The sequence below is a fragment of the Mobula hypostoma genome, chromosome 1, assembly GCF_963921235.1.
Source record: "Mobula hypostoma chromosome 1, sMobHyp1.1, whole genome shotgun sequence".
In the NCBI taxonomy this organism is placed as follows: Eukaryota; Metazoa; Chordata; class Chondrichthyes; order Myliobatiformes; family Myliobatidae; genus Mobula; species Mobula hypostoma.
In genome coordinates this window covers 52,619,970-52,646,789 of record NC_086097.1, presented here as the reverse complement: position 1 = coordinate 52,646,789, position 26,820 = coordinate 52,619,970, and the positions used below count along the sequence as shown (strand labels likewise).

Here is a 26,820-nt window from a genome sequence, read left to right as displayed (position 1 = left end):
ACATTTTTGCCACCAATGAAACTAAACATTTTCAAAAGTGTACAGAGAATGAAACCAGATTTATTAAAATCCAGAGCAAATGAGAGATCAAACACTTCTCACACAAATATTATGGCTTTCTTAACTGCAGCTGAAACAATCAAGAGATCATATAAAATAATTTCATGAAAAATCCACTGTTATTTTATAATTTATTGTATATTTATTACGTTGTTCATGGTAAAATACTTGAATTTGGAAGATGAAAGCATGCAGCCAACAGCATGTTCGTCAGATTGAGGATGAAAGAAATGTTAACGTAAATTAATTCTTCTGCACCCCCTAGAGGTTAACATTAGCATTTGGAGCCATTTTTTGGAATAGGTAAATAAGGTCCGGTTTTGCAAAATAAAAGCAATTCTTTTACACCAAGTTTACATTAATTTCTAAAATTCATAACCAAATGGTTATAATATGTAATGTAATTATAATGTATGATGTAATTATAATGTGTTACAATGTGATATAGTTTATTCTGGATTTTATATTTGGGAACTTCAAAATTCCAAATGATTCTCAGATTGATGGTCAGGGAAATCTTATTTATGATATTAATGGGGAAATGTACCGGTAGAGATGATGATCTTTAAAATATTCCTTAGAAGTATTTTAAATGATTATGGTCAAATAACAGAGTCTAATTATATGAGAAGTTGATCCAGTGGTTGGACATGTTTCAGATTCAAACTGACCTTATTCAACTCTCTTAGCACTAATATTTATATCAGCTAGTTTTTGTTTTGTCTTCTCCACTGACTACTTGTTACCAGATTACTTGTCTGGCATCTTCCTGGATAAGTCAATAACATGGTTAAAAATAAGGAAGATCAAAGACATTACCCCTCATCTTGTCACCAATTAATCTGCCAAATATTGTGCCAAACTAATTGAACTCGAAACTAAATAAGTAACTAATTTCTTCTGTCTTCACAGTGTCCATATCCTTCCATTCTCTGCATATTCATGTATCCCATCTAAGATGCCTCTGTTGTATTCATCTCTACCAGCACCTGTGGCAGTGCATTCAAGGTGCCTACTACATTCTATATTAAAAATCTTGCCCCTGCACACCTCCTCTGAACTGATCCCCTCTCAACCTAAATACATGCAGCTTAATAGTAGACATTTTGACTCTTGGAAAAAAGTTACTGGCTGTCTACCTACACCTTCTATCAGGTTCTCAACCTCTTGCTCCAGTGAAAACAACCCAGCATTGTCCAATCTCTTCTTGGAGCACATTCCCTTGAATCCAGGCAGCATTCTGGTGAACTGCTTCTGCACTTTCTCCAACAACTCCCAGTAAAGGGGAAGCTAGAATCGATTGCAATACACCAAATATAACCTAAGCAGTTGCAACATAACATCCTGATTCTTGAACTCAATGCCTGACTAATGCCTTTCTTTACCAGCCCATAAGCCTGTGCAGCTACTTTCAGGGAGCTATTGACTGCTTACTAGATCCTCTGTACATCAACGTTGTTAAGGACCCTGCCATTAACTCTGTACTGTCCCTTTACAATTGATCTTCCAAAGTGCAACACCTCACACTCACCTTGATTGGATCAAACTCTGTTTGTCATTTCTTCATCCAAGTGATCTATTTTTAGTTTTTTTTTATTATTTTAGGGACGCAACACAGTAATAGGCCCTTCCAGCCCAATGAGCCAACGTTGCCAATTTCACCCATATGATCAATTAGCTTGCTAATCTGTACATCTTTGGGATGTGGAGGAAATCAGAGCATGCAGAGGAAATGCACGAGGTCACTGACAGAACGTACAAACTCTTTACATACAGTGGCAAGAGCAATATTCACAATGCCTCCATTGCCTGTGAACTTACAAATCCGCCTTTTCATTGGAATAAGCACAGGCATAGGTTTAAATATAAATAGTCAGCTTTGATTAGTTCTGCTTCCGTGAACAGGACACAGCTGGTCAAGTTTCCACAGCTCTTCCAGCGAAAAGTGATTGTGAATATTGCAGCCTTCACTTTAGCATTCAGAGGGAGGGCCACGCCATCACAGAGAATAGGAGTGTTTTTAGATGCTCCTTCTCCTTTTAGGTGTTTAATTGTTCATCGTGTTTCATGATTAGATGTGGCAGGATTGCAGAGTTTGATCTGATCATTTGGTTATCTCTGTCTTTTGCATGCTGTGTTTGCAGCTTAGCATGTATGAGGTCCTGTACTGCAACCTCATTTTTAGGTGTTTATGGTACTGCTCCAAGCATGCCTGTGTGTTCATTGAGGCTGGAATGATACACTGGCTTGATATCAATACATGTGCCAGACCATGAGTTGACATATTATGGTGATGTTAATGCTCGTGAACACCACATTAATGTTTAGTTTTAAGCCCACTATCACAAGATTCAAATCTGAAAAATCTTGCAGAACATTGCTGGTGCACTTACATTATTTTTAGTGCCCACTAAATGTCTTTAGAGTCCTGTGAAAACTCCAAATAGAATGAAATATCTATCTCAGGTGTATTATTAAGTCAGCAAACAGAACTAGACAAATTGAAATTGGGATTTATCCAGATTTAAAGCAATTCTGACAAGTTGGAACACAGACAAAAATTGTCCATTAAACATATTATTATTGAAGTTGTATAGATTCATACTTTAGCCAGAGACAATCATTAACAAGCATGCAAACATTATGAATATATACGTACATAGAAACATAATAATAATAGGTTGCAACTTACAGATAGAAGGTTACAACTGCATAAATTAATCTTAGTTTTCTCTGCTCCAGTTTGAGTAATGCCTTTCACAACTTTAAGAGCTTTAAAATTACTGGGAATGTCTTTACCAACTTTAAAAGCAATGCCCATTACTATGGAATTTTGTTGAGTATTCCTTGTTCTTCCACTTTTGAAGAGCCTCCATTTTTATTTTAACTTGAAAAATCAAAGAAATAGCAAGGCAATAAAATAATTCCACTATCAAGAACAGTGTTTTAATTTTCAACAGCAGGCACTGACTGTAAGTTCATCCTTGTGGAAGAATCTTTGAAACATACAAAAAGTAGTTTCCGGAAAACAGATGTTCTGAAAATTATGAAAACCCATGGATCAACGATCGAATTCACCGAAGCACACTTTAGGGCAATCAAATCTTCTTCATCTTTGCCATCAGGAGCAAATGCACCAATATATGCACGAATCTAAAATATTTAAGAAGATTGATAGATTTTAGACATTCACAATATTATGCAAGAAGAAATGTCTTAAAGAGAATGCTATTTATCAGATGTGGTAGAAAAGGATTCTGCAACATGTTAATAGAAATAACTAAACAAAATGCATGGTTGTAAACACCGTGGATTCCAAACATGTTTGCAGTGTTTTAGTTTACTTTCAATCTTGCTAAAATGAAATAAATCTTCATTCCATAGTATTAAAAGGGTTTTGGTACATTAACTATTATGCATCCTCATCTCAGAACAATATTTTTCTTCCACCATGGTGTTATATTTGTGTTTTCCTCTGTTTTATCTGAGCAAAGAAGTCAGCCAAGAGTTTCATCTTCAATGATACCACGACCATCCTCATTAGCTGTACTTAGCTCCAGACCCCTTAATACCTTAGGTTCACAAAAATTCTGCCCTTTGTGGGCTTAATATAAACTGCTAACCTGAATCAATTACCTTGCTTGCAGAAAATTTTCAACTTCTTTCATCCTTTTGCATTGAGAATTTTCATTGTTAAAAGCTATTTATGTATTTAGTCAATTGAAAAATTGATTTAAAAATGCAATGAAACTGAAGTCCAGGAGTAATTCATGTTAATTAACTCATTGCAGATCACAGCAAAATTTATCAACCATGATTTTTAACTTAAACATTTTAGGTTATTCTCCTGTTCTCCTATTCTAAACAACATCACCAATATCACACAATCAAAACCAGGGAAATAAACTTTCTATGAACTTTCTAGTCCTGACAAAGGGTCTCGGCCTGAAATGTCGACTATACCTCTTCCTAGAGATGCTGCCTGGCCTGCTGCATTCACCAGCAACTTTGATGTGTGTTGCTTGAAATTCCAGCATCTGCAGATTTCCTCGTGTTTGCGTTTCTATGATACCAGTTGCTGTGTGCTCATGCAAAAATAGCTCTGACTTCTTTATTTTATCTTAGAATACCTTTGCTTAGATATGCTGCACATAGCAAACTTTTATCAATGATTTCATACTGGAAAAACCAGTTTCAAACTGAAAGCAATTTATTTGGTGCTTTGTTTTGATCTGTAATATTATACTGTTAATTTATTCAAACCCACAGAAACAGAAATACCATGTTAAGTTTTCAGGCACACTACTTACAGCTTAAAAATTCAGCTGAGACTAAGTTTACAGTGCTCCTGCTATACATGAGAATTTGTTTCTAAACTTGCAGCTCGCTTTAGTTACAGGCTATGTTTACAATCTGATCTTCTGTCAATTTCAAAAGAGTAAGGTGGATGTGAGCTAGGTAAAATACAAGATTGTGGGGCTGGGTGGGGTTTCAATTGTAAATACTTCTTCGCACTTCAATGTTTGTAATTTGAACAGACAGTAGGAGTGGCACAAATCTTTTTGAGTGAAGACTAAACAAAATAGGCCTGGGAATTTCTGAGTAGACTGGATGTCTCATATAAGGAAACACGATGAAGCTTTAGAGGGGGTTGCAATTTAGAGAAGATTTAGCAGGATTAGGCCTGGATTACAGAACATATAAGGTACATCAAGTCGTCAAGTTTATTGTCATTTAACTACATATATGTGTACCACCAAACAAGACAATGTTTCTCTGGTCCTTAGGTGTAAAGCACAGAAGTAAACATTACACATACATAACACACAGTAACTTAGGAAAGTAAGAATTAAACCTACAATGAATGACACATAGATAGGAAAGACTTAAGGAAAGGTTGAGTGAACTCGAGCTGTTTTCTTTGGAGCGACAGAGGATAAGAGGCATCTTAGTAGAGGTGTATAAGTTTATGAGAACCGTAGATAGAGTGGCCAGCCAGCACCTTGGTCTCTGGATGACAATGGTGATTACCAGAGAAGATCTGTTTAAGGTGAGTGGAGGAAAGTTTAGGGGGGATGTCAAAGTTTTGTTTTTTTTACACAGCAAGTGCACAGTGCCTGGATTGCACTGCCAGGGGTGGTGGTAGAGGCTGATACATTAGAGAGACATAGCCATAAGAAAAAATGGAGGGCTATGGGCAGGGTAGGAGCAAATGGTTAGATTGACCATGGAGTAGGTTGACATAGGTTTGCACATAAATCGCCTGTACTGTGCTGTACTGTTCTACATCCTTCTATGCCTAAGTCTGAACAGTAGTTTATATAAAGCTGAAACACGAGAAAGTCTGCTATTACAATATGTTCAATGAAGTGATATTACATTGTAACTGTAGCAAACAAAGTTTTCATGAAAGGTGACAATTCTGGGAGAAGTGAATTCAAGTAAAATGGCATTGGTCCAAAAAATTTTGCTTTGTTCAAGCTAGCAACAATGACAGCAAATTATTTCATTGAACCTCCTCCGTACTTTGAAGATTTTTTGCTGAACGTCCCTGCACCTTTCTCTATTCTAGTTCAGCACAGAATTATTCTCTAGGCTCTGGACTGCACATAACTGAATCCTGATGTGACCTCAGTCAAGGAGGTTGCACAGTGATGTGTAAACTTGCAATATTGCCGGTACAATGTACATTTAAAATGAGAACTAAGCACATCATTGGCTCATGATATTGCTGTTCTCCATATTGCTTTTGTATTTTTGATTCATATAAAATTACTCATTCCTTTTCAATTCTGACATAAGAATTGGATCACCACAATATTTTAACTGGAACAGCAATGTGTCTAAAATGATTATATATCCTGGTCACACCCAAACAGTATATGTGTTCCAATTTCTTCAGGGAAAAAACATGACAAGTCAGATGATATTTATATGCATCAGGTGGGCAGTGAAATTTGTTGATAGTTATATTTAAAGATGAGGATTCATGGGAAGACCTCTTCAGCCCAATTCCCTTGAATTTCCATTCGCCCACTAATAAAAGGAAAAATCCTGAAAACATCCACTTCTCCTATAACAATAATTGAGAGAGGTATGAGAAAAATAAAGTCACAAGAGACAGTAGATATTGAAGTTTAGAGCAAAAAAAACTGCTGGACAAACTGAGTCAATATCAGCTCTTTGGTTTTGCTGGCAGTGAGTGGGAGGTTGTTGTTCTGGTACCTTCAGCCAGACTTTCATTCTCCCACCCATAATCTGATTTGTCACCACCTTCGATTCAGCCAACAACAGAGGTGTTGTCAGATAACTTAAATATGGCATTGGAGCTGAACTTAGCCTCACAGTCGTAAGTATAAAGTGAGTAGAGCTGTCCCATTCCAATTACAAATGCTCAATTAGATTATCTGTATTGTCGTTGTAAACACACCCTGAATAGCTCCAATGAAACTTTAAAGTTCCTTCCAGATGAGCTGCAGTGGTCAACAGTTAGTATTTGACTATAGTTTTTTTTCAAAGTACTGATTTGTTCTGTCTGAGAATTCTCTTCTATTACACCAAATATTTATATACCCCTCCTCCCTTGGATTAGTTTGTCAAGATGCTATTTCCTCCAAGCTTTAGATAGAGCATAAGTGGACTTTGTATGTTTCAAAATAGTGATTTTTATTCAAATGATATGGAAACATTTCTCAGCGGCAGAGTATAATCAGCAATGTGTTAGGGTGGAACTGACACCTATTGAGGAAACTCTGCTATCATTCTCCTCCAGTTCCTGGATGATAGTCTCTGTGTTAAATTTCTTCAACACAATCGCAAAGAAAGTACTTTATATCCACTGGCCACTTCTGTCTCTAACTAATGCCTAATAATAATGCAATTTCTTATTGTTGGTTTGTTTTCAACTATTCGTTCCAGTTGAACTAAACTCAAACTTCACAGCATAAATAGACAGGTTACTTAATAAACATTTTACATGGATACACATTCTCACAAAAATAGATAATTCACTCATTGCCATATATGCCCTTATTGGATTAAGCATTAAAGTCTATTTAAAGTCTTGAGATAGTACCAATTAAAAAGGTCCTATTTTACTTATTACCTACTGATGTCTACATCAGTAGACATGGTTTGTTGCCTCCTGGGTGCCAGGGTCCGGGATGTCTCTGACCAGGTGCACAACATCCTGGTACGAGAGGGAAAGCAACCGGAAGTTGTGATACATGTTGGGACCAATGACATAGGCAGGAAGAGGGATAAGGTCCTGAAGTGTGAGTTTCGGGAACTAGGCAGAAGGCTGAAGAACAGGACCTCAAGGGTGGTGTTCTCAGGATTGCTGCCAGTGCTACATGACAGTGATGGTAAGAATTGGAGGAGATGGCAGTTGAATGCGTGGCTGAGGAGTTGGTGCATGGAGCAGGGTTTTAGATTTTTGGATCATTGGGATCTCTTCTGGGGAAGGTGGGACCTGTACAGATTGGATGGGTTGCACCTGAACTCGAGGGGGAGCAATATCCTTGCAGGTAGGTTCGCTGGCATGGTTCGGGAGGGTTTAAACTAATTTGCAAGGGGGATGGGACCCAGAGTGATAGAGCAGTGAAAGAAATGCATGGAGTAAAGCCAGATCTAACATATAGGGAGGCTTTGAGGAAAGAGAAGCAGAATAAACGGTGTAAAGACAGCAAGGTAGAAGGGCTGAAATGTGTGTACCTCAATGCAAGAAGCATCAGGAACAAAGGTAATGAACTGAGAGCTTGGAGACATACATGGAATTATGATGTAGTGGCCATTACAGAGACTTGGCTGGCACCAGGGCAGGAATGGATTCTCAACATTCCTGGATTTCAGTGCTTAAAAGGGATAGAGAAGGTGGAAAAAGGGGAGGAGGGGTGGCATTACTGGTCAGGGATACCATTACAACTACAGAAAGGGTGGGTAATGTAGCAGGATCCTCTTTTGAGTCAGTATGGGTGGAAGTCAGGAACAGGAAGGGAGCAGTTACTCTATTGGGGGTATTCTATAGGCTCCCTGGTAGCAGCAGAGATACAGAGGAGCAGATTGGGAGGCAGATTTTGGAAAGGTGCAGAAATAACAGGGTTGTTATCATGGGTGACTTTAACTTCCCTAATATTGATTGGCACCTGATTAGTTCCAAGGGTTCAGATGGGGCAGAGTTTGTTAAGTGTGTCCATGATGGATTCCTGTCACAGTATGTTGACAGGCCGACTAGGGGGAATGCCATACTAGATCTAGTATTAGGTAATGAACCGGGTCAGGTCACAGAGCTCTCAGTAGGTGAGCATCTGGGGGACAGTGACCACCGCTCCCTGGCCTTTAGCATTATCATGGAGAAGGATAGAATTAGAGAGGACAGGAAAATTTTTATTTGGGGGAAGAGCAAATTATGAGGCTATAAGGCTAGAACTTGCACATGTGGTCAATGTTTAGAGATCTCTTGCGGGATGTTAGGGATAAATTTGTCCCAGTGAGGAAGATAAAGAATGGTAGGGTGAAGGAACCATGGGTGACAAATGAGGTGGAAAATCTAGTCAGATGGAAGAAGGCAGCATACATGAGGTTTAGGAAGCAAGGATCAGATGCGTCTATTGAGGAATATAGGGAAGCAAGAAAGGGGCTTAAGAAGGGGCTGAGAAGAGCAAGAAGGGGGCATGAGAAGGCCTTGGCGAGTAGGGTAAAGGAAAACCCCAAGGCATTCTTCAATTATGTGAAGAACAAAAGGATGACAGGAGTGAAGGTAGGACTGATTAGAGATAAAGGTGGGAAGATGTGCCTGGAGGCTGTGGAAGTGAGCGAGGTCCTCAATGAATACTTCTCTTCGGTATTCACCAATGAGAGGGAACTTGATGATGGGGAGGACAATATGAGTGAGATTGATGTTCTGGAGCATGTTGATATTGAGGGAGAGGAGGTATTGGAGTTGTTAAAATACATTAGGACGGATAAGTCCTCGGGGCCTGACGGAATATTCCCCAGGCTGCTGCACGAGGTGAGGGAAGAGATTGCTGACCCTCCGGCTAGGGTCTTTATGTCCTCGTTGTCCACGGGAATGGTACGGGAGGATTGGAGGGAGGCGAATGTTGTCCCCTTGTTCAAAAAAGGTAGTAGGGATAGTCCGGGTAATTATAGACCAGTGAGCCTTACGTCTGTGGTGGGAAAGCTGTTGGAAAAAAATTCTTAGAGGTAGGATCTCTTGGCATTTAGAGAATCATGGTCTGATCAGGGACAGACAGCATGGCTTTGTGAAGGGCAGATTGTGTCTAACAAGCCTGATAGGGTTCTTTGAGGAGGTGACCAGGCATATAGATGAGGGTAGTGCAGTGGATGTGATCTACATGGATTTTAGTAAGGCATTTGACAAGGTTGCACACGGTAGGCTTATTCAGAAAGTCAGAAGGCATGGGATCCAGGGAAGTTTGGACAGGTAGATTCAGAATTGGCTTGCCTGCAGAAGGCAGAGGGTCGTGGTAGAGGGAGTACATTCAGATTGGAGGATTGTGACTAGTGGTGTCCCATACAGATCTGTTCTGGGACCTCTACTTTTCGTGATTTTTATTAACGGACTGGATGTGGGGGTAGAAGGGTGGGTTGGCAAGTTTGCAGATGACACAAAGGTTGGTGGTGTTGTAGATAGTGTAGAGGATTGTCAAAGATTGCAGAGAGAGATTTATAGGATGCAGAAGTGGGCTGAGAAGTGGCAGATGGAGTTCAACCCAGAAAAGTGTGAGGTGGTACACTTTGGAAGGACAAACTCCAAGGCAGAGTACAAAGTAAATGGCAGGATACTTGGTAGTGTGGAGGAGCAGAGGGATCTGGGGGTACATGTCCACAGATCCCTGACAGTTGCCTCACAGGTGGATAGGGTAGTTAGGAAAGCTTATGGGATGTTAGCTTTCATAAGTCGAGGGATAGAGTTTAAGAGTCGCGATGTAATGATGCAGCTCTATAAAACTCTGGTTAGGCTACACTTGGAGTACTGTGTCCAGTTCTGGTCACCTCACTGTAGGAAGGATGTGGAAGCATTGGAAAGGGTACAGAGGAGAATTACCAGGATGCTGCCTGGTTTGGAGAGTATGCATTATGATCAGAGATTAGGGGAGCTAGGGCTTTACTCTTTGGAGAGAAGGAGGATGAGAGGAGACATGATAGAGGTGTACAAGATAATAAGAGGAATAGATAGAGTGGATAGCCAGTGCCTCTTCCCCAGGGCACCACTGCTCAATACAAGAGGACATGGCTTTAAGGTAGGGGGTGGGAAGTTCAAGGGGGATATTAGAGGAAGCTTTTTCACTCAGAGAGTGGTTGGTGCGTGGAATGCACTGCCTGAGTCAGTGGTGGAGGCAGATACACTAGTTAAGATTAAGAGACTACTAGACAGGTACATGGAGGAATTTAAGGTGGGGGCTTATATGGGAGGCAGGGTTTGAGGGTCAGCACAACATTGTGGGCCAAAGGGCCTGTACTGTGCTGTACTATTTTATGTTCTATGTTTATAAGCCTACAGACTCTCACAGCTACCTGGACTATTCCTCTTCTCGCCCTGTCTCTTGCAAGAACGCCACCCCCTTCTCGCAATTCCTTCGGCTCCGCTGCATCTGCTCTCAGGATGAGGCTTTTCAATCCAGGACGAGGGAGATGTCCTCTTTTTTTAAAGAAAGGGGCTTCCCTTCCTCCACTATCAACTCTGCTCTCAAACGCATCTCCCCCATTTCACGTACATCTGCTCTCACTCCATCCTCCCGCCACCCTACTAGGAATAGGGTTCCCCTTGTCTTCACCTACCATCCCACCAGCCTCCGGGTCCAACATATAATTCTCCATAACTTTTGCCACCTCCAACAGGATCCCACCACTAAACACATCTTTCCCTTAGCCCCCTCTGCAGAAAGCCGCAGGGATCGCTCCCCACACGACTCCCTTGTCCATTCATAACCCCATCCCTCCCCACCGATCTCCCTCCCGGCACTTATCCTTGTAAGCGGAACAAGTACTACACATGCCCTTACACTTCCTCCCTCATCACCATTCAGGGCCCCAGACAGTCCTTCCGGGTGAGGCAACACTTCGCCTGTGAATTGGCTGGGGTGATATACTGCGTCCGGTGCTCCCAATGCGGCCTTCTATATATTGGCGAGACCTGACGCAGGCTGGGAGACCATTTCACTGAACACCTATGCTCTGTCCGCCAGAGAAAGCAGGGTATCCCAGTGGCCACACATTTTAATCCCACGTCCCATTCCCATTCTGATATGTCTATCCCCTACTGTCAAGATGAAGCCACACTCAGGTTGGAGGAACAACACTTTATATTCCATCTGAGTAGCCTCCAACCTGATGGCATGAACATTGTCTTCTCTAACTTCTGTTAATGCCCCACCTCCCCTTCGTACCCCATCCGTTATTTAGTTATCTTTTATTATTATATATATTTTTCTCTCTCTCCTTTTTCTCCTTCTGTCCTTCTCACTATACTCCTTGCCCATCATTTGGGCTTCCCCCCTCCCCCTTTTTCTCCCTAGGCGTCCCATATCCTCTCATATCCCTTTTGCCAATCAACTTCCCAGCTCTTAGCTTCATTCCTTCCCTCTCCTGTCTTCTCCTATCATTTCAGTTCTCCCCCTCCCTTTCCCACTTTCAAATCTCTCACTATTTCTTCTTTCAGTTAGTCCTGACGAAGGGTCTCGGCCCGAAGCGTCGACTGTACCTCTTCCTAGAGGTGCTGCCTGGCCTGCTGCGTTCACCAGCAACTTTTATGCGTGTTGCTATTTTACTTATTCTTGGATTGTGGACACGGCTCAAAATTCTGATGTATATTAACCACCCCTATTGATCTGAATAGGTTACTAATCCAGTTGAGAGTTGTCTATATCATTTTGGGACTGGATTCTCAAATGGACCAGAATGATTAATTGTCTCAGTATCTCCTTGTTCATTTTTTCAGATCATCAGTATTTTGAAACATTTTATGACTGAAACGGTTTAGAGAGCCAGCTGACATCCTTTGAGCTCTTTGGTCTGCTTACATACAACAGATTGTCTCAATTTCTCTATCTTGTAGTTTTGTTTCGCCCTTCCTGTCCTTTGTTTCGATCCTAGTTCCCCTTTTGACTTTCCTTCTGTACTGCTTCCCTGACCCCAGATGCTTCTGTTTCAACCCTTTCCAGAAAGCCCAGACAACACTGTTCCTGGGGCATTAATCTGGGTTCTTCCCGGGGAAAGCTGCTTGCTCTCGTACAGATACCACCTTCATCAGAACTGGTTCCAGTGTCCCAGAAATATATACCCCTCCCCCTTGCAAAGTCTGTCTGACATGTATTCAATTGGTCTATTCTCCCGTTCCTATAACCTCCCTGGTGTGTGACACCATGAATAATCCGGAAAAGACTACTTTTGGGGTCTTGTTTTAAAAAACTTATTTCCAAACTCTTTAAAATAGGTTTACAGGATCTCAAATCTACTCCAGCAACTTTTATTGCTGCCAATGATATTTACAGTAACTGAGCCAACTTAATTGTAAATTCCATCTTCTGCTTTACACTTCATCACATGATTTTCCATCTGCTGGCCATCTAGCTTTTCTAGTCCAGCTTTGAACAGCTGTGTACCTGATGCATATGCCACTAATTTCTTCAGAATGAACTGACTAAATGCACAGATAATCTCACCTCTGATGAGGAAGTTGAAAAAGTCAATAAACTGTAATAATCCTCTGTGTAGTGTAGTTCCAATATCATTAAATCAAAGGATCCTCCTTGCTCCTACGTGCTTATAAAACAGCAACTGTTTCGGATAGATTGAAATGTGTTTGTAATGCATCTAATCAGATACACTAGATCTTCTATTAGGGAATGAGACAGAGCAGGTGACAGAAGTTTGTGTAGGGGAAAATTTTGCATCTAGAGATCTTTGCCATTAGTTACAAGGCAATTATGGAGAAGGATAGGTCTGGCCCTCGGATTGAGAACCTAGATTCGAGGAAGGTTCATTGAAATGGTATCAGAAAGGATCTGACAAGTGTGGATTGAGGCTGGTCGTTTTCTGGCAAAGGTATACTTGGCATGCGGGATGACTTAATTTTGAGAGTATAGCGTCTGTATGTTCCTGTCAGAATTAAAAGGCAAGGACAACAGATTTAGGGAATCTTGGTTTTTGAGAGATATAGTGGCCTGGTTAAGTAGAAGAAGGAGGTGCATAGCAGGTATAGACAGGAAGGAGCAAATGAGGTACTTGAGGAATGCAAGAAATGCAAGACAACACTTAGGAAGAAATTCAGGAGGACTTTTAAAAAAAAAGATGTGGTTGTTCCAGTAGACAAAGTGAAGGAGAATCTCAAGGGCTTCTATAGATTAAGTATGCTCAACGACTTGGCCTCCACAGCAGCCTGTGGCTACAAATCCCACACATTCACCACTCTGTGGCTAAAGAAATTACCTGTCATCTCCGTTCTAAAAGGAAGCTTCTCTATGCTGAGGAGATGCTCTGGTCTTAGGTTCTCCCACCACAGAAAGCATCCTCTGCACATCCACTCTATCAAGGCCTTTCAACATTTGATTGGTTTCAATGAGGTCATTCTTCATTCTTCAGAATTCCAGTGAGAACAGGTCTCTGATGGTAAGTTTTTCAATTCCAAAATCATTTTCATAAACTTCCATTGTACCCTCACCAATATCATCACATCCTTTCTTAGACAGAGGCCCAAAACTGTTCACAATACTCCAAGTGAGGCCTCGCCAGTGCTTTATAAAGCCTCAACGTTAAATCTTTGCTTTTATATTCTAATCCTCTTGAAATGAATGCCCACCTTTGCCTTCCTCACCACAGACTCAAACTGCAAATTAACCTTTAGAGAACCCTGAACAAGGTCTCCTGGGTGCCCTTGTGCACCTCAGATTTTTGAATTTTCTCTCCATTAAGAAAATAGTCAACCATTTCATTTCTTCTACCAAGGTGCATGACCATACATTTCCCAGCACTACGTTCTATCTGCCATTTCTTTGCCCTTTCTCCTAATCTGTCTAAGGCCTTCTGTAGCCTCTCTACTTCCTCAAACCACCAGCCCCTCCCTCCACCTAGCTTCATATCATCTGCAAACTTTGCAATGAAGTCATCAATTCCATCATTCAAATCATTGATATTCAGTGGCATGCAAAAGTTTGGGCACCCCTGGTCAAAATTTCTGTTACTGTGAATAGCTAAGCAAGCATTCATTTTGGCTCAGTCCTTTATTTTCATTAACGTCATTATGAAAACACATCTTTGTGTAAGTTGGCTAGATAGTTGTCCACTCTTCAAGAAGGGAGAGAGGCAGAAGAAAAGAAACTGTTGGCTAGTTACTCTGACCTCAGTGGTTGGGAAAATGTTGAAGTTGATTATTAAGGTTGAGGTCTCAGGATACTTGGGGCACATGATAAAACAAGTCGTATTCAGCATAGTTTCCCCAAGGGAGAATCTTGGCTGAAAAATCGGTTGAAAATCTTTGAAGAAATAACAAGCAGGATAGACAAGGGAGAATCGGTTGATGTTGTGCACTTTGAGAGAACTGTTCGTAGGATTGCTAGAAAGGCAAATCAAAACCCCCGTATGACTGCAAAGGACCTTTGGGAAGATTTAACAGACTCTGGAGTGGTGGTGCACTGTTCTACGGTGCAGCAACACCTGCACAAATATGACCTTCATGGAAGAGTCAACAGAAGAAAACTTTTCCTGCGTCCTCACCACAAAATTCAGCATCAGAAGTTTGCAAAAGAACATCTAAATAAACCTGATGCATTTTGGAAACAAGTCCTGTGGACTGATGAAGATAAATAGAACTTTTTGGCCTTTTGCAAGGAAGAACAGGTGAAAATCCCCCTAAAGAATTGAAAGACTCTTAGCTGGCTACAGAAAGCATTTACAAGCTGTGATACTTGCCAAAGGGGGTGTTACTAAGTACTGCCATGCAGGGTGCCTAAACTTTTGCTTCACGCTCTTTTCATTTTTTGTTATTTTGAAACTGTGAAAGATGGAAATAAAAAAGTTTTCTTGCTTAAAATATTAAAGAAATGTGTCATCTTTAACTTTATACCTTTTGGAAATCAGTTCATCTTTTACTCGCTTAGCTATTCACAGTAACGGAAGTTTTGACCAGGGGTGCCCAAACATTTGCATGCCACTGTATAACCCAAATAGAATCGGTCCCAGCACCACTTCTCACCAGCAGCCAACCAGAAAAGGCTCCTTTTGTTCCCACACTTTGCCTCCTGCCAGTCAGCCACTGCTTTATCCATGCTGGAATCAATACCATGGGCTCCCAGCCTGTTAAGCAGCCTCTTGTGTGGCACCTTATTAAAGGCTTTCTGAAAATCCAAGTGCAGAACATCAACCGATTCTCCCTTGTCTATCCTGCTTGTTATTTCTTCAAAGATTTTCAACGATTTTTCAGGCAAGATTCTCCCTTGGGGAAACTATGCTGAATACGACTTGTTTTATCATGTGCCCCCAAGAATCCTGAGACCTCAACCTTAATAATCAACTTCAACATTTTCCCAACCACTGAGGTCAGAGTAACTAGCCAATAGTTTCTTTTCTTCTGCCTCTCTCCCTTCTTGAAGAGTGGACAACTATCTAGCCAACTTACACAAAGATGTGTTTTCATAATGACGTTAATGAAAATAAAGGACTGAGCCAACATGAATACTGATCATGACATGTGAACTTAACAAAGTTGTTGCTTAACATCAACAACATATTTCATGTTAAATGTATTGACAGTTGGGTGGGACATGCAAAGAAGATTAGTATTTTATTTTATTATTGTGAATTATATTAATGATTTTAACACCTGCTTTTGAGAAGTAACACATGCATGGGTTTTATGCCGACAAATTGCTCTGAGTGAGTTAGCAAACTTCTGACACATCCAAAGGTTATGATTATGTCAACACAGATGTAGAACATATTAATCATACAGTTATTTCTGACAACATCCGGAAATAACTGCTGTTTGCTGTTTTTCTCATACTTCATTAAACTACAGGAATTGAATTTGCTTGGAAGTAAATTTAAATTTCTTAATTTTAAGTGGGTTGCTTATTCCACAGTCACAGAAGGATGTTAATAATTAACCTAAAGCCTTTGAGGCGTTTTAGAAAAAAATGACAATAAAATGTGAAAGGTGATACAGTGCCTGTGAAGGATTTGAATATTCATGAGGCATAATAAAAAATTCTGCATTTATAATTTACCTGTTGGACATCAGTTGACACAATGGGCTGATGGTCCAATCCTGCGAAACTTTGCTTTTTGGCCACAAGGTGGGTAGATCTCAGGGATCACTGAGGTGCTACCTTTTTGACCTCTTGCCCTTTATCAAGTGAATGTGGTCCCTGAGTGGCTTTCATACATACTACCGCTGGGAGCAGTACCTTCCAACTTGTACCTTGGCTGTTGCCCTCCTGGGGGAGTGGCTCACACTGCGCAGAGATTTTGAAACGCACGTACATCGGCAAATAGGTATGGAGAATGGGGGAAAGGATCTGCACTGAGAAGGAGTTCCTTTGGAGATAATGGGGAAAAATGGAGTGCAAAGTCTTGTGTTTATAGGGCGTAGAAGGGCAGAAGATATTGATACATTTTTCTGGCAAATTTCTGGAGATATATCGTGGAGAACATTCCGACTGATTGCATCATCAACTGGTATGGAGGGATCGTTGCACAAGATCTGAAAAAAACTGCCGAGGGTTGCAAACTTTGCCAGCTCCATCATGAGCACTCGTCTCATCAGCATCAAGATCATCTTCAAAAGGTGAAACCTCAAAACGGCGGCACCCATAATTAAGGACATCCTTCATCTAGGACATCACAAGATCACAAGACAAAGGAGCAGAAGTAGGCCATTCGGCCCATCAAGTCTGCTCTGCCACTCCACCATGAGCTAAACTATTCTCCCATCTAGTTCCAATTTCGCCAAAACTGCACACAGTATTCCAAATGAGGTCTCACCAATGCCCCATAGAGCCTCATCAACACCTCCTTACTCCCATACACTATTCCTCTTGAAATGAATGCTAACACAGCATTCGCTTTCCTTACCACCGATCCAACTTGGTGGTTAACCTTTAGGGTATCCTGCACGAGGACCCCCAAGTCCCTTTGCTCTTCCGATTTTTGAATTTTCTCCCCATCTAAATAATAATCTGCCCGATTATTTCTTCTTCTGAAATGTACAACCGTACATTTGTCAAAGTTGTATCTCATCTGCCATTTCTTTGCCCACTCTCCTAAACTGACCAAGTCTCTCTGCAACCTTTCCATTTCTTCGACACTTCCTGCTCCTCCACCTATCTTGGTGTCATCCGCAAACGTAGCCACAAAACTATTTAATCCATAATCTAAATCATCGATATACATTGTAAAAAGAAGCGGCCCCAACACCAACCCCTGCGGAACACCACTAGTAACCGGCAACCAATCAGAATAGGATCCCTTTATTCCCACCCTTTGTTTTCTGCCTATCAGCCAATGCTCCACCCATTTCAATATCTTTCCTGTAATTCCATAGGCTCTCATCTTATTAAGCCGCCTCTTATGCGGCACCTTATCGAAGGCCTTTTGAAAATCCAAATACACAACATCCACAGCCTCTCTCTTATCAATCTTATTTGAGATTACCTCAAAAAATTCCAATAAGTTGGTGAGGCAGGATCTTCCCTTCATGAAACCATGCTGGCTTGGGCCTATCTTGTCATGCACTTCGAGGATCGACTCCAATAACTTTCGAACTATCGATGTCAGACTTGCACTCTTCTCATTGCTATCATCGGGGAGGTACAGGAGCCTGATGACATATATTTAGTGTTTTAGGGACAGCTTCTTCCCCTCCACCATCAGACTTCCACATTTCTGAACGGACAATGAACCAAGCCATGAACGCTACCTCGCTATTTTTTGCTGGCTTTCCATATTATATTGCTTATTGTAATGTATAGTTTTATAAAAAATGCATTGCATTGTATTGTTACCGCATGATTAACATTGTGGTTATCACCACAATAAGTCTATGGTGGATGCGATCTTATTGGCTCTTCACTTGGTCTTGGATTACTCAGGCAATACAAATACCTATGACATGATGCTATTTATTGCCTACAACTCAGTGTTAGAGGGAAGGTGAGTGTGTGTATGTGTGTGTGTGTTTGTGTGAGTGTGTGCGCATGTGTGTATGTGTGTGTGTGTGTGTGTGTGTGTGTGTGTGTGCACGCACATGTGAGTGTGTGCGTATGAGTGTGTGTGCGTGTCTGTGTGTAAATTACTCCTACAGTTCTGATTGTAAAGCTCCAGAACCTGAGGTTCTGTACCTCCATCTGCAACTGGATCCTTGCCTTTCTAATCGGAAGACCACAATCTGTGTGGATCATAAATAACACCTCCACCTCGCCAACAATCAACACTGGCACAGCTCAGCGATGTGTGCTTAGCTCAGTGCTCAGCCCTCTCTACACCCATGACTGTGTGGTCAGGCACAGCTCAAATGCAATCTATAAATTTGTTGAGGATGCAACTATTGTTGGCAGAATTTTGATGGTGACGAGAAGATATACAGGAGCAAGATAAGACCTAAAGAACATAGGAGCAGAATTAGGCCATTTGGCCCATCAAGTCTGCACCACCATTTCATCATGGCTGATCCAATTTTCCTCTCAGCCCCAATCTCCTGCCTTCTCCTCATATCCCTTCATGTCCCGACCAATCAAGAATCTATTATCCTTTGCCTTAAATATACATAAAGACTTGGCCTCCACAGCTGCCTGTGGCAACAAATTCCACAGATTCACCACTCTCTGGCTGAAGAAATTCCTCCTCATCTCCATTCTAACAGGATGCCCTCTATTCTGAGGCCGAGTCCTCTGGTCTTAGACTCTCCCACCGTAGGAAACATCCTCTCCAAATCCACTCTATCAATGCCATTCACCATTCAATTAGTTTCAGTGAGGTCACCCCTCATTCGTCTGAATTCTAATGACTACAAGCCCACAGCCATCAATTGATCTTCATATGACAAGCCAATCAATCCTGGAAACATTTTCGAGAATATCCTTTGAACCACCTCCAGTTTCAGCACATTCTTTCTAAAATAAGGGGGCCAAAACTGCTCACAATGCTCCAAGTGAGGCCTCGCCAGTGCTTTATAAAGACTCACATTATATCCTTGCTTTTATATTCTAGTCCTCTTGAAAGGAATACTAATATTGCATTTACTTTCCTCACCACAGACTCAACCTGCAAATTAACCTTTAGAGAATCCTGCACAAGGACTCCCAAGTCCCTTTGTGCCTCCGTTATTTTTGTATTTTCACTCCATTTAGAAAATAGTCAACCCTTTCATTTCTTCTACCAAAGTGCATAACCATACATTTCCCAACACTGTATTCCACCTTCCACTTCTTTGCTCATTCTCCTAATCTGTCTAAGGCCTTACTAACCTCTCTATTTCCTCGAAACTACATGCCCCTGCACCTATCTTCATTGCATCTGCAAACTTTGCAGCAAAACCATCAATTCCATCATCCAAATCACTGATATGTAATGCAAAAAGAATTTGTCCCAACACAGACCCCTGTGGAACACCACTAGTCACCAGGAGCCAACCTGAAAAGGTTCCCTTTATTTCCACTCTTTGCCTCCTGCCTATCAACCACTACTTTGTCCTTGTTAGAATCTTTCCACTAATACCATGGGTTCGTAGCTTGCTAAGCAGCCTCATGTGTGGCATCTTGTCAAAGGCCTTCTAAACATCCAAGCATACATTATCAACCGATTCTCCTTTGTCAATCCTGCTTGCTATTTCTTCAAAAAATTCCAACAGATTGATCAGGCAAGATTTTCCCTTGAGGAAACCATGCTGACTACAGCCTATCTTATCATGTGTCTCCAAGTACCCTGAGACCTCATCCTTAATAATCGACTTCAACATCTTACCAACAATTGAGGTCAGACCAGCTGGCCTATGATTTCCTTTCTTTTGCTTCTCTCCCTTCTTGAAGAGTGGAGTGACATTTGTAATTTTCCAGTTTTCCGGAATCATTGCAGAATCTTGTGAAAGATCATTTCTAATGCCTCCACGATCTCTTCAGCCACCTCTTTCAGAACCCTGGGGTGTACACCATGTGGTCCAAATGACTTATTTACCTCGAGACATCTCAATTTCCTAAGAACCTTCTCTCTAGTTATGGTAACTTCACACTCTTCATACTCCCTGACAACTGGAACTTCCACCATTCTGCTAGTTTCTTCCACAGTGAAGACTGGTGCAAAATAATTATTCAGTTCATCTGCCATTTTGTTCTCCAGCATCATTTTCCAGCAGTTTGATTTCTACACTTTTTTACATTTTATGTATCTGAAGAAACTTTTGGTATGTTCTTTAATATTATTGGCTAGCTTACTTTTGTACTCCATCTTCACCTTCTTAAGGACTTTTTTAGTTCCCTTCTGTTGGTTTTTAAAAGCTTCCCATTTCCTCTAACTTCCCACTAATTTTTGCACTGTTATATGCACTCTTTAATATTGGCTTTGACTTATCCTATTAGCCACGTTCATGTCATCTTTCTTTTAGAATACTTCCTCCAATTTGGCATGTATATATCCTGATCTTTCTGAATTCCAGCCATTGCTGCTCTGCCGTTATCCCTGCCAATGTTCTTTTCCGATCAATTCAGGCCAACTCCTCTCTCATAGCTCTGTAATTCCCTTTACTCCACTATAATGTTGATACATCTGACTTTAACTTCTCCTTCTCAAATTGCAGGGTGAATTTGATTATATAATGATCACTTACCCTAAGGGTTCTTTTACCTTAAGCTTTCTAACCAATTCTGGCTCATTGCAATCGAATCCAGAATAGACGATCCCCTAGTGGGCTCAACCACAAGCTGCTCTAAAAAGTCATCTTGTGGGCATTCTAGAAATTCCCCCTTTTGGAATACAGCACCAACCTGCTTTTCCGAACTACCTGCATATTGAAGGCCCTTATGACTATTGTAACATTGCCCTTTTGGGATGCATTTTCTATCTCCCATTGTAATTTGTAGGCCACATCCTTACTATTGTTTGAGGGTCTGTATATAACTCCCATCAGGGTTGTTTTACCCTTGCAGTTCCTTAGCACTATCTAATAATTTGATTTCAATTTTTACCAACAGAGCAATGCCATCCCCTCTGCTTTCCTGCCTGTTCTTTTGATACAATGTGTAGCCTTGGACATTAAGCTTCTGGCTATAGTCTTCTTTCAACCATGATTCTGTGATGCCTACAACATCATACCTGCCAATCTGCAACTGTACTAAAAGTGCATCTACCTCATTCCATATACTGCACCTGTATTCAAAATTAACACAGTTTAATAATAATAATAAAATAATACAGTTCTATATTCATCCATTTCAATTTTGTCCACCTTTTACGTTGCACATTAACCTGTTGACTGCAATTTTGCCCTATCGACAACCTCTTCTCAGTACACATTGTTTTAAACCAGCTACCTCATGTTTAATTTATCATCTGCCTTTCCTGCGATACTTCTTGCATTGAAATATATACTTTACCTATTGAAAAATGGGAAAAAAATCTTCAATTAGTTAATTCTTCCTCTATATGTGCTAAGCATGGGCTGATACTGTTTAAAGTAGTACATAGGGCCCATATGTCTAAGGATAAATTAGCTCATTATTACTCTCATATAAATCCTGTATGTGATAGGTGTCACTCTGAGATAGCTTCTTTAACTCATATGTTTTGGTCATGTCCTTTTTTGAAAAATTACTGGAAAAATATCTTTGATATCATTTTAACTGTTTTGAGTATTGATTTACAACCTCACTCTATTACTGCAATTTTTGGCTTACTAATGATAGAACCAAATCATTTAACCTCTTCAGCTCGTTGGATGATTGCATTTGTTACATTAATGTCTAGAAGATCCATTTTGCTGAATTGGAAAGAGATTAATCCTCCCACTACATTTCATTGGTTCTCTCAAACAATGCTGTGTTTAAACTTGGAAAAAATTAAAAGTGTCATTTATGATCCTTTCATTAAATTTGAAAAGACTTGGAGGCCATTTGTTCAACACTTCCATATGATGTAATTTGACCTTTTCCAAACCTATTCTATTACTTTCAACTATATGGTGGGAGGAGCAGAGTTAATGACACTAATGGTCCTATTTGACGTAACACAGCAGCTGTGTCTTCTTTTTCTTTGCTTTAGTTTAGTTGATTAGTATTGTTTAGATTGATTTTCTTTTTGGGGTATTTTGTTTTTTTTCTTTTTTCATGCTACTTCTGCATTTTTTATATTATATTAGTATTTTGTAAGATTTTGGGAGGTTTAATATCTGTGTGTTAACCGAGTTTATATTTATATATGCTAATTATTAACAATGTAATCCCAATAGCTTTGTATGTTATGTTTAACATTTTGATATAAATAAAAAGATTGGAAAAGAAAGAAATATATACAGCTCAGGGCACTAGTCACACCATGCTCAACCTTTTGATTCCTAATTCTAAGGTCTTACTGACAGCTGTCTCCACAAACTGTCCACTATCTGTTCTGGCATTCTGGCTCCCATTCCCCTGCAACTCTAGTTTAAACCCCACCATGCAGCATTAACAAACCTTCCCGCTAGGTTATTAGTCCCCCTCCAGTTCAGGTGCAAACCATCCCTTCTGTACAGGTCCCACCTTCCCTGGAAGACAGTCCAATGATCCAACAATCTTATGGCCTCTCTCCTACACCAATTCCTTAGCCACGTATTAAACTGTATGATCTTCCTAGTTCTGGCCCAACTAGCTCGTGGTAGGCCTCGCAATCCTGAGATCACAACCCTGGAGGTCCTGCCCTTTAATTTAGCACCTAATTCCCTGAACTCCCTATGCAGAACCTCGTCACTAGTCCTACCCATGTCATTAGTATATACACGGACCATGACTTCTGGCTGCTCACCCTCACCCGTAAGAATCCGAGATATCCCGGACCCTGGCTCCCGGGAGGCAAAATGCCATCCGGGAATCTCGTTCTCGCCCACAGAACCTCCTGCCTGTTCCCCTAACTAACGAATCCCCTATCACCACAGCGTGCCTCTTCCCTTCTGATCAGAGAACCAGTCTCAGTGCCAGAGACCCGACCACTGTGACTTTGCTCTGTTAGATCATCATATCCAAACTGATATATGGATGATATATGGGTGGCTGCACTGGTTCCTTAACCCCTTTCCCCTTCCTTCCTTTAATTTGCTCTTGCTAATCAATCCCAAACACCGATACAGTTGTCGCTTGCGTCAAAGGTGTGTGCAGATTCAATGCAGTAACAATGGTTAGATTCCTTGCTTTGATTGACCCTGCGATGTAGCAAGAGGTATTCATACTTGGCTAGAGAGGAATGTGCCAGATTTGTTTTCACTGAATTGGTTCAGGGCGTTTTGAGCCTATTTTTTAAATGTCAGAGTTAACTGTCTGGATATTCGAGTCAAAATGTGTCATTGTGGTGTGGGTTGATTTTTGTTTCTGATTTCCAAATCGTAGTTATGATGGTATTAAAGTGCGTCGATTTCGCAGCTATACTTTCACTGATGAAAATAATATATAATTCTGGAATAATTAGTTAACGTTTCTGTTCTACGAATAAGAAAATCTGCTATTGAATTTGGAGTTAGGTACAAACTGCCGATACATCATTCCCCAGTCAGAAATCAAGTCAATTCTTCAGTACTTTAACCCCAAGTTTTATTCCAATGGTTCCAACACCTTTATTAGGAGATTTTGGAGACAAAAGTGACTGCAGATGCAGGATTCTGGGGGTGGAAACAAACTGCCGGAGGAACTCAGCGGTCCGAGCACCATGGACGAAAGGAATTGTCGACATTTAGGGTCGAGTCTCTAGAAATTTTAATTCCTATGTGCAAACGCTAAGTTTGACTTTGGAATATTTGGTTCTAACGCATTAAGCAAATTCTTTCTATCAAAAAATGTTTGCGACAAATTCCAAATGAGCGGAAAACGAGATCTTTCGTTTATACCGTGCATTATTTTTCAAAGGTTAAGAACAGAAATTTTCAATCAGTTCATTACACGGCGCCAGCAAAGTGATGGCTAAAGTGCATTTGGAGATTTTGTACAAATATTGAAGCCCAGAAAATAAATTTTGATTGTATTAGTCACTCGTGCTAATCTCCGTTATGGGAGAAGGTTTCACTTGCCTTATAATGTTTGGTTAATGGATTAGCTTGAAGTCATTTACATTTTAAGCATATACAAGGAAAATCTGAAGGTTATGACACTTAGTGTTAATAAAGTTGGCAGGTGATACTCATTTAACTGCGAATTTCGTCCTTTAAATCTTCGTCCAAATGGAATGTGTTTTTAATCTTTTCAAACAAAGCGAACCAGAACATATCAAACTATGCCTTAAGTGCTTTAGATTTTGTCTACTTATCTTAAATCTGTCTGCGTTGGTTACTCTTATTTACTTTTTAGTTACTGGAAAGGGTTTCCTCTTGTTTACCCCTTCAGAACCTGTTGAAATTCATCATTCAATCTTCATTTAATTCCGTTCAAATAAGGACAATTTTCATTTCTCTGGGGTCTTAGGATAATTTAATTTTCATTGCTAGTAAATATCTACCTTCCTTGACACCTTTAACAAAGTATTTCAAATACTTCAATATACTTCAGCTTAGCTGTAACCAATGTTTTAATATAGACGTTTTAACCTCCACTTATACGAAACAAGCAGAGTACCCATTTGACGTATTTCAACTTGTCCTGTCACTTGCAAAGAGTGACCTGCGCACCTTTTCAACATTTCGGCATTTAGCTGAAGCTGCCTTTCTTTACGCGCCAAAATGCACCACTTTGGTTAAATTCACGCAGCTCATTTCGCCAGTTTGCGTCATTCTCAAGTCTTCCTACTTCTTGCTACATTTGCAAGCTTGGAGGCCGGTCAAATATTGCAGTTAAGCCTATTCCATCTATTAACATGAGGCTATACTAAATGTATCCGCCACAGAAAAGTCAAGGGATCTTCTGCAAACGGCAGAACTGCTACTGAAGAAACACGAGCTTGCTTGTATTAAATGTATTACTTTCGGTTGATCCACGTTTTTTAAACTAGGAGAGGGCGGTGAGAGGCGAAGGGGAACGGTGGGCTGGTGGGGATAGGGCGGGAGAGAAGTGTGACTGGAAGGGGCAACTTACCGTGAGAGGCAGAGAACAGATGAGGAAAATAACGTTCATGAGAACCAACAGGACGAGGTTGTCCAGCTCCTGGTGCCGTTCGAAGTGCTTCACGCGGCTGCTGCCCATTTCCTTGTGCCTTCGGTACATTTTGGTTAAAGTTATTGCCACGGAACTATTGCACACTAGCACGGCGGCGATGAGGATCGCCATGAGAGTCGCGTAAAGCACGGAGAAGAACAAGGACTTGTTGTTGTTATTGGTCATGTCAAAGAAGCACCAGGTCCCCGGGCAGTACTGTTTGATGCTGCCTAGTCCCAGCAAGGGCATTAAACAAATGAACAGACAGCAGAAGTACACGGCGGGGAAAACGATAACCACTCGGCGCTTGGTGAAGTACTTCTGATACAAGAAAGGGTGACTTATAGAGAGCCAGCACTCCACTGCCATGGCAAACAAGAAGAACATCGAGGCCAAGCCGAAGAAGGACATGACGACAGAGAAGTAGAGACACAGGCTGTTGTGTTCTGCCAGGGCTGTCAATGTACGGTTGGTAGCGTAGGACACGAACACTATTGGGCTAATCAGGCACTTTCCTAGTAGATCTGTCACCACCAGCTCAGTGACGAGAATGTAGAAGACGGACACTTGCCCCTTGCTCTCCCTCTTGTGCTTCCAGAGTATCATCAGCGCGATGATGTTGCCGATCAGCCCTGCGGTGAACAGTAGAAGGCTGCTCTTTACGCTGCTACCTTTCTGCACGCTGCTGAAGTTACCACAAGACGACATCCTTCACACCGACTTCCTAGCTGTCCGGTGATGCTTACGCCCAGGAAATTAGGGGCCAATGCCACCGAAGTCCGACTCGAGCTGCAGCCGCTGACCGGTACCTCGGAAACGCAGTGAGCGCAGCTCTGCCCAGCCACAGCTGCTCCGGAGTCCAACTTTGCTTCCAGACGTAAGCGCCTCCGCTGTGGGAACAGACAATCGCTCCCCGACAGTTTAAAACTGCAATGCTGTTTCGTAGCCAAAATTAACACCAGCAGAATGCTCTGGGACGTTGCTTTCTAAAGCCAGAGTGCTCTGATTCCTGTGAATGCATTCCTCATACTTACTGGAGCGAATGAACTCACTTGTATACTGCTTCACTTTGGTAATCTGCCCCAGCTGCCGGATGAAGTGCAGGAGTACCCACCTTTAAACCAGACCTTGCGCAGTGGGACATTCGTGAGATATCAGTTCATCCATTTGATTGGTTCATTGTTTGTTCCAAGAATCTCATGCTTTAAAATTAGACGATTTCCACATCCGCATTCGTTACATTTCAAGCTATAGATGACCCGGGCATTGTACTATCCCAAATTGCACTGCCTCGCCCATTTTACAAAATTATCTCCTATATTTAATTACTGTCCGCACTGAAACGTTAGTATTCCTAAGCATAGGAGCGCATTTGAAGCTAACATGAAAATGCTATTTGTCGGGAGCGCTGCGTACGTATGTCCCTTAGCGATGTCAACGATCTCTG

The 26,820-nt window shown here is 41.1% G+C and overlaps 1 protein-coding gene across 1 annotated transcript; it reads right to left on the bottom strand.

Annotated features, from left to right (window-relative positions):
* Positions 1-26,567, bottom strand: LOC134355708 (prostaglandin D2 receptor-like). The gene is made up of 2 exons (XM_063066063.1): positions 25,314-26,567; positions 1-3,213 (listed from the first exon to the last, which is right to left on the bottom strand). Exons 1-2 carry the CDS (start codon positions 26,079-26,081, stop codon positions 3,007-3,009), a joined length of 975 nt encoding a protein of 324 aa, XP_062922133.1. The 5' UTR covers positions 26,082-26,567; the 3' UTR covers positions 1-3,006.
* Positions 26,568-26,820: the final 253 nt, after the last annotated feature.